Genomic DNA, 7,902 nt, shown 5'->3' on the forward strand with positions numbered 1-7,902 from the left:
CCATCAAATCCAAGAAACGTTGTTTGCTGGAGACCTTCCAGATTTTGAAAGATCTCACGAATGGCATCAGCAGAAGTAAGATGGACTTGGGACATGATGAAGCACCGATGGACATGAAAGCGGCGGTTAAAGACAACCAACACCGGATCGATGCACTGGCATCCCAGTACATCCAGGAAGCTTTTCACTGCTTGCAAAATGAACAGGATTGTCTCTACCATTATGTCCCAGATAGCATTATCCAGATGAGAAGGATCATCAATACCATCCCCATTACAATCAGGTTGATGACTCAACAGAGCCTGCTGAAGAACGTCTGTCCACGGAAAGTGGCCGGTTGGGTGGTGTTGGCCGACCAATGGCCTTGTCGCTTGAGTTGGATCCTCCAATGCATGAAAGACAAATTGCAGTATCAACCACCCAGTGATTATGAGAAGAAGTTGATGTGGGATGTCTTCATGGAGACCTGTTCTGAGCTTTACTCCAAGCACAAGGAACTACAGAACATCATGGCCTTGGATGGTGACCCAAAACTTTTTGAGAGATTCTTGTCCGATGATTTTCCCTTCACCGTACAAGAAGGGAAGAAATTGTTGAAGTATACTGTCAACTTAGACCATTCCATAAGATGTATGATGGGAGAACTGCAGAATCTGGCAATTCTGGAGAACTACAGCAAAGGTGGAGCAAATTCAGAGAAGAGAGCTTAAGGATCATGGCTTCCATGTGCACTTCCTGGAAATCCTGGGGTGAAAGAAATTTAGCAGGGTTTCATTCCCTGGGAAGATGGGAGCAAGAAAGACAGAAAGCTGTACAGATCAGGGGTGGCAACTATGGCTCCTGTACCACCTGTGGACTTCAACTCCCAGAATTCCTGCTACACCTGGCTCAAGAATTCTGGGAGTTGAAGTCCATAGGTTGTAAATGTCTATGGGGATTCATGGTTGTCCCTAAGGTGCTTTTCCAAAAGGCAGCTGGCCTTTCTTTACACACACACACACGCACGCACGCACGCACGTCTTGGTGTATTCTGGTCTTACACAGGAAAAGACCCGAATGCACGTAGTAACTAATTATCATAAACAATATGTTAATTAATTGCTCTAGAGTCTTCTTCTTACTAGTATATATTCAGTGTTACATATCGCATTCCTTTCTCTCTAGCTCGTTTTTCTAGCCATTGATAAAAGTTATCCCATGTTCTAAAATACACTGAGTCTTCTTTCTCTTTTATCTTTAAAGTCTATCTATCCATTTCTGCACACGCTTAAAGTTTCTTAATTAATTCTTCTTCAATTAGTAAATTTTCATTTTTCCAATGTTGGGCAAATACAATTCTTGCTGCAGTTACTATATGTAAAATTAAATACATACAGTCTTTATCATAATTTGCTCCTATTGTTCCTAATAAAAATAATTCTGGCTTAAAGTCTATTTGTTTTTTAGTCATTTTCTCCAACCATAAATGTATTTTGGACCAACATCTTTTAGCTTTAGGGCATGTCCACCAGATATGGTAATAAGTATCTGGTTTTTGTTTGCATTCCCAACACTTGTGTGAAGTATTTTTAAACATTTTTGCTAATCTCACTGGTGTTAAATGCCATCTGTAAAACATTTTATATAAGTTTTCTACATACATGCCACTGCTTTCGTTAATTTGGCATTTCTTTCCCATACCTTTTGCCAGTTTTCTAATTCTATATTATGTCCAAAGTTCTTTTCCCAACTATGACTCCTGTGTTACCTGTGGACTTCAACTCCCAGAATTCCTGAGCCACTTGGCTCAAGAATTCTGGAAGTTGAAGTCCATAGGTTGTAAATGTCTATGGAGATTCAAAACCATCCAGGTGCTTTTCCAAAAGGCAACTGGACTTTCTTGTTATTTCCTTTGAAAAGCTTTTCCTTCTCATCCAAGAAGCTTCTTCAATTCTACATGAATAACTGAAGAAGCTTCTTGGATGAGAAATGAAAAGTTTTCAAAGAAAAAAAATCACAAACTTGCTTAATTCTGGTCTTTATTGTGATGGTAAAATGAGGACTACCTGCACACACTGGTCTTAGATTGAGTATTATATTTATGACCTAACAGGATGTCCAAGGGTTAAAAAAATGTATTTTGAGTATATATTTGATATTTTATGAGCCAAAAATGTGTATTGAGATATTACAAAAATTAAAAAAACCTTTCTGAATTGATCAGTTGTGCTTTTGGGACGGGGGAAAGCCTCAACTCAAGCCTACCTCACAAGGTTGTTGTTGTTGTGGAGAGAAAAGTGGAGACATTCCCTTTCTTTTTCTTGGGCATTGAGAGAACCTAGGCTGTCAATCAGCTACGTAATAAATAATAACTTACATAGGCTGCTGAATTGGTGCTTTCTTGCAGAATTCTCATTTTTTAAACCCGGAGGTGATCCTGTGTGTGTATATAATTTAAACAAATACTATTTACTCCTCGATTTACAACCATTCGTTTAGTGACTGTTTGAAGTTACAACGGCACTAAAAGTGACAGGACCATTTTTCACCGTTATGACCATTGCAGCATCCCCGTGGTCATATGATCAGAATCCAGACGTTTGGCAACTGACTCATATTTATGATGGGTTGCGGCGTCCCGGGGGTCGGTGATCCCCTTTTGCGACCTGCCGAAAAGCCAAGTGAAATGGGGAAGCCAGATTCACTTAACAACTGTGTGTTACTAACTTTACGACTGCCGTGACTCGCTTAACAACTGAGGCAAGAAAGGTCGCAAAATGGGGCACACTCCACTTAACAACGATGTTGCTTAGCAATGGAAATTTGGGGCTCAACTATGGGTCGTACGTTGAGGACCACTCGAGTGTTGCAGATTGCTCAACCAATCCAGGAGGCATCCAGATGTTTTGGGGGCTGAAGTCATGGGCAAGATGGTGCTGGCCTCCGTTCTGTGTAGAGATGCATGTTGTGTGTGTGTGTGTGTGTCTAGCTTGGCTTTGCCTTTGTAACAAGGTGTGATCTTCTCCACAGCTCCCCTCCCTTCTGTGCCCTCTTAATACTTACACACTCGTATTCCAAAAGTTTACTTCGAAGAGTAGCCTAAAAAAACTGACTTCCGGAAAGTAGGAATGAGGAACACTGACTTTGATGGTGGATTATCTTTAAAAGCTGCCAGTTATTGTGATCTGTGCACAACAAGAAGTGAATCCTTGCTTGTATAGCAAGGCAATCCCGCCATCCAGCAGCCCACCAAAGAATTTCTCCTTTTCATTCACGTAGGCTGGCTCCAGCCGTTGTACGGAGAGAGAACGTAATCGGTTTAGTTTTTCATCGGGTGAACCAACCACTGTGGGTTCTTGCAGCAAACCACGGCTGAACAAACCACAGCTTTGCACTGTGTGGATCAGGTTAATCGCTTGTTCCACAAACCAGCTCTTTTGTGTATCTGAAGCCTCTCACCGAAGCAACACTGAAGGAGGTGTTCTTAGGACGAGGAGAAACATTTTTAAGTTTTTGGGGTGAACCCAGATCTCTCGCTATTTCTTTTCTAGAAAAATATGCCAACATTACTTGATGAAACCCAATTTTAAGGTTAGTGACCTGTGAATCCAGAATGTTTGCTTTCACACATATTAGTTAGAATCACTTATTTTTCTCTTCCTACAGTGCAGGACCTTTTTTTTTTTTTCAAATTAACTGAGCGTTGACCTCTCGTAGGGGTGTCAAATTGCCGCACCCACCCCAGCTCTGGCAATGGGGAAAAAGTCGCGATACGTCATGACACGTCACATGACATTGCGAGTTTGACACCCCGACCTATTGGTTATGACAGGAATTGACCAACTATCTTGTCTCCCAAGTCGCTGAGTATGATCGGTCTGAACTCACTCAGCTGGCTTTTATGCCTAAGGTGGGACTAGAACTCACCGTCTCCTGGTGATTGGCCCAGTCACCCAATCGACTTTCATGCCCAAGGCGGGACTAGATCTCACCATCTTCTCGTGATTGGCCCAAAGTCACCCAGCCAGCTTTCATGGTTAAGGCGGGACTAGATCTCATCGTCTCCTGGTGATTGGCCCAAAGTCACCCAGCCAGCTTTCATGGCCAAGGCGGGACTAGATCTCATCGTCTCCTGGTGATTGGCCCAGTCACCCAATCGACTTTCATGCCCAAGGCGGTACTAGATCTCACCGTCTCCTGGTGATTGGCCCAAAGTCACCCAGCCAGCTTTCATGGACAAGGCGGGACTAGATCTCATCGTCTCCTGGTGATTGGCCCAAAGTCACCCAGCCAGCTTTCATGGCCAAGGCGGGACTAGAACTCACCGTCTCCTGGTTATTGGCCCAAAGTCACCCAGCCGGCTTTCATGTCTAAGGTGGCACTAGAACTCCTTGTCTCCTGGTTTCTAGCCTGTTGCCTTCAAAACTAGAGCACTGTTTCTCAACCTTGGCCACTTCAAGATGGGAGGGCTTCAACTCCCAGCTATGGCAGCTGGGGAATTCTGGGAGTTGAAGTCCACACCTCTTCAAGCTGCCCAGGTTGAGAAACAGTGGTCTAGGCTTAATGGGGTTGGCCAGCTGTGGCTTTGTATGTTCTGTGAACGCTGTCCTTTGAATGAATTCTTCAAACCACGATTCGGTGAACACTCAAGAAGGAAGCTGAGCAAACTCAACCTTTTTTCTTATTTCTACAAACTTGGTTTCCATTCAATCCTATACTACTAACCAAGGGAAAAATCTTGTACCTCTCTTTGCGTTCCAAAGTTGTTGGGATGCAGAGATGTGGCCTGGAAAATTAGGGAAATTTTTAAAATGCAAACCTCGGGCAAGAATCAAGTGCAAAGTTGGAAATGCAAAGTTTTCCCTCAGGAAAGTTTATTTCAACCAGGCGTGAGAGCAATAAATCCATTAAGTGCATGAACACAAAATTATAGCGCGTGTTTTTTTTAATTATAAAAAGTACAAGACCAAAGAGGATTTTTTTTCCCCCTTCTCTAAATCCTCAGAAAGAAAAGAATTAACTTATTTTATCTTAGCTATTTGTCACCTCTTCTCACGGGCCGAAGAGCCAAGAAACATTCCAGTACATTCTGGAACATGTTTGAAGACAGCGGCATGGAGACGTTTTGGTCTCTGCAAACCAGCCCCGTTAAGAACCACAAACCAAGACAAAAATGTGTACAGGTAGTCCTCGCCTTACGACCACAATGGAGCCCAGAGTTTATGCTGCCAAGTGAGAAATTTGTTAAGTGAGTTATGCCCCGTTTTATGTCTTTTCCTCCCACAGTTGTTAAGTGAATCAATGCAGTTGCTAAATTAGTCCCCCGGTTGTTAAGTGAATCTGGCTTCCTGATTGACTTTGCTTGTCAGGTCGCAAAAGAGGATCATGTGACCCCGGGACACAGCAACGGTCGTAAGTATGAATTCAGTTGTCAAGCATCCGAATGTAAATCACGTGCCCATGGGGAGGCTGCTGCAACAGACCTAAGTGTGAAACGTGGTCATGAGTCCTTTTTCAATGCCGTTGTAATTTTGAACAGTCACTAAATGAATTGTTGTAAGTCAGGGACTACTTGCAGTGTTATATACAGGTAGTCCTTAGTGACTGGCTTTTTTACACTGTTCAAAATTACGATGATGGCCTCTGAACAGGGGCTTTATGGGTGGTAATGTACTCCTGGCTACTGTAAAATGTCAGCCCCTCCACAATGTTGTCATTAACTAATCAAGGAGAGAAGCAACCTAGAACTAAGGAGAAACTTCCTGACAGTGAGAACAATTAACCAGTGGAACTACCTGCCTCCAGAAGCGGTGAATGCTCCAACACTGGAAGTTTTTAAGAAGAGACTGGGCAGCCATTTGTCCGACATGGTATAGGGTTTCCTGCCTGAGCAGGAGGTTGGACTAGATGACCTCTGAGGTCCCTTCCAACTTTATTATTATTATTACTACTATTATTAGTTTCATTCCATACAGCATTAACCTTGTGAACTCTCAAGCTTCCTCCTTCTGTTATATATTCAAGATGGACAGTATTTAATATTTATTTGCTACATATATGTAGGGATGTGGGTCTATGCATATGCTGTTCATAGTATGTTTAGGTGTGCGTCATGTATGTTTCACTTTGAGAGCGGGCAACTAAATTTCATTTTTGATGTGTGCCGTTGTGCCCACAGTAAAAAAAAAATGACAATAAAGGTTATCTTATTATTATTTCAGGCACTTGCCAACTGGCTTGCCTTTATGACCATTTACAGCATCCCGTGGTCATGTGGCCACAATTTGCAATGGTTGTTTTTTTTTGGTTTTTTTTTTGCAGATTGCACAAAACACTCCTTCAGGAGAATGAATTTGCTTAATGACCGTGCCATTTGCTTAACAACTGCAGAAAATGTAAAGAAAAAAAAAAGAGGGGGGGAAAATCACCCACCCATCCACCCACTCATGCAGGGGCCTCAACTTACAAGTGGATTTCTGTGGCGCCGACTGTAGTTGTAAGACGAGGACTGCTTTAAGCGAACTCCAGCCAAGTGCCCTCCCTTTCTCTTTGCTCCCTTCCCCATCGCCAGGAGGGCTGCTGCAAAGATTTGGGGGGGGGGGGACAAGATTTGGCATTTTTATTTAACTCTAGATCAGGGGTGGGCAACGATGGCCCTTTTACGATTTGTGGACTTCAACTCCCAGAATTCCTAAGCTGGCCATGCTAGGAATTCTGGGAGTTGAAGTCCCCAAGTCATGAGGGACCCACTGTTGCCCTCCTCTGCTCTAGATGGGGGCCAAAAATCCCAGCAGAAGGACCAGGCTAACCAATCCTAGCCTCTCCCCCCCCCCAAAAAAAATAGGAAGTCAGGCTACCTGGTCTACTTGGGCCAAATGAGGCAGAAAACCGGCGGCCGTGCCATGGGAACGACTCCTCCTTACGCCCGATTGGAAGAGATGGAAAGGAGGCGCGTGATGAATGCAGCTTTTCATTTAATAGAAGACAGCTTCCATAAAAATAAAACGACACACGCGCACCCACACACCCCAGACGGGAATGACAAAACAATAGCCAAAAGGAGAGGGGGAAAAAAAAAAACAACCACAAAAATCAAACTGATGCCATGGAAAGAGAGGAGTAAATGGAGGGTTTAATGCAGCCAGAACTTTGATAGGGATTTTTATTTATTTTGGGGGGGTTTTTTTTGGGGGGGAAGAGGGGGCTGCATTAACCCTCCCTTTACAGGGAAGTGGTATGATTGTGCCTGTGTGTGTGTGTGTGTGTGAGAGAGAGAGAGGGTGAGATGTCGTGGTCAAGAGGAAGACGGGCAGACGGAAAAATTGCCTCTCCGGCCCAACCCCCCCCCCCCCGTAGCAAAAAGTGCCATTTTTTCATGCTCCCTGATCAAGATTTCATTGCACTTAAGAAAACAAACAAACAAAACACGGATTTTTTTTTTTAAAAGGAAGTCAAAAGTTTTTTTCGTTTTTTTTAAAAGTCCTGCACTGATTCCGTAGTTAGCTCTCCCTCTACTTCTGCAAGGAAGGACACGTCCTCCAGTCAGTTTTGTACAAAAAAGGGGAAAAAAACAAAAAAGGGGGGGGAAAGAAACCCAGGTATTTTGAGCAGAGCAAACAAGAGGGGAAAAAAAATCCCTTTTCTGCTTCATCGAATGAGTACTGTAAATTAAAAAAATAATAATAATAATTGCCAGTTTTGCTTCGATGGCTGTTAAGGGCTAAGTCATCTCTTGGTTATTTCTTTTTTTGAAGGGGGGGGGGGATGATGAAAAATTTGCTTCCTAATCTTTTTCTTTCAGGTGAGCTGTTTGGATGGAGATTTATTTATAAAGAGTCAGTTTGGGGAAGTTTTCCACTGATTTTTTTTTGGGAGGACATTTAAATCTCCAAGATTTAAAGGGGGACATTTAACACCGTTTCC

At 43.1% G+C, this 7,902-nt stretch overlaps 1 protein-coding gene across 1 annotated transcript in view; it reads left to right on the forward strand.

Moving 5' to 3' along the window:
- The window catches only part of LOC107299842 (NTPase KAP family P-loop domain-containing protein 1-like), a 7,591-nt gene extending 6,881 nt beyond the window's left edge, over positions 1 to 710 (forward strand). The window contains exon 4 of the mRNA XM_029286886.1: positions 74 to 710. Within this exon, the coding sequence (XP_029142719.1) occupies positions 74 to 710 (637 nt within the window). The remainder of the gene's footprint in view (positions 1 to 73) is intronic.
- The last annotated feature ends 7,192 nt before the right edge of the window (positions 711 to 7,902 follow it).

The sequence above is a fragment of the Protobothrops mucrosquamatus genome, unplaced genomic scaffold, assembly GCF_001527695.2.
Source record: "Protobothrops mucrosquamatus isolate PMUCROS unplaced genomic scaffold, P.Mucros_1.0 scaffold5567, whole genome shotgun sequence".
In the NCBI taxonomy this organism is placed as follows: domain Eukaryota; kingdom Metazoa; phylum Chordata; class Lepidosauria; order Squamata; family Viperidae; genus Protobothrops; species Protobothrops mucrosquamatus.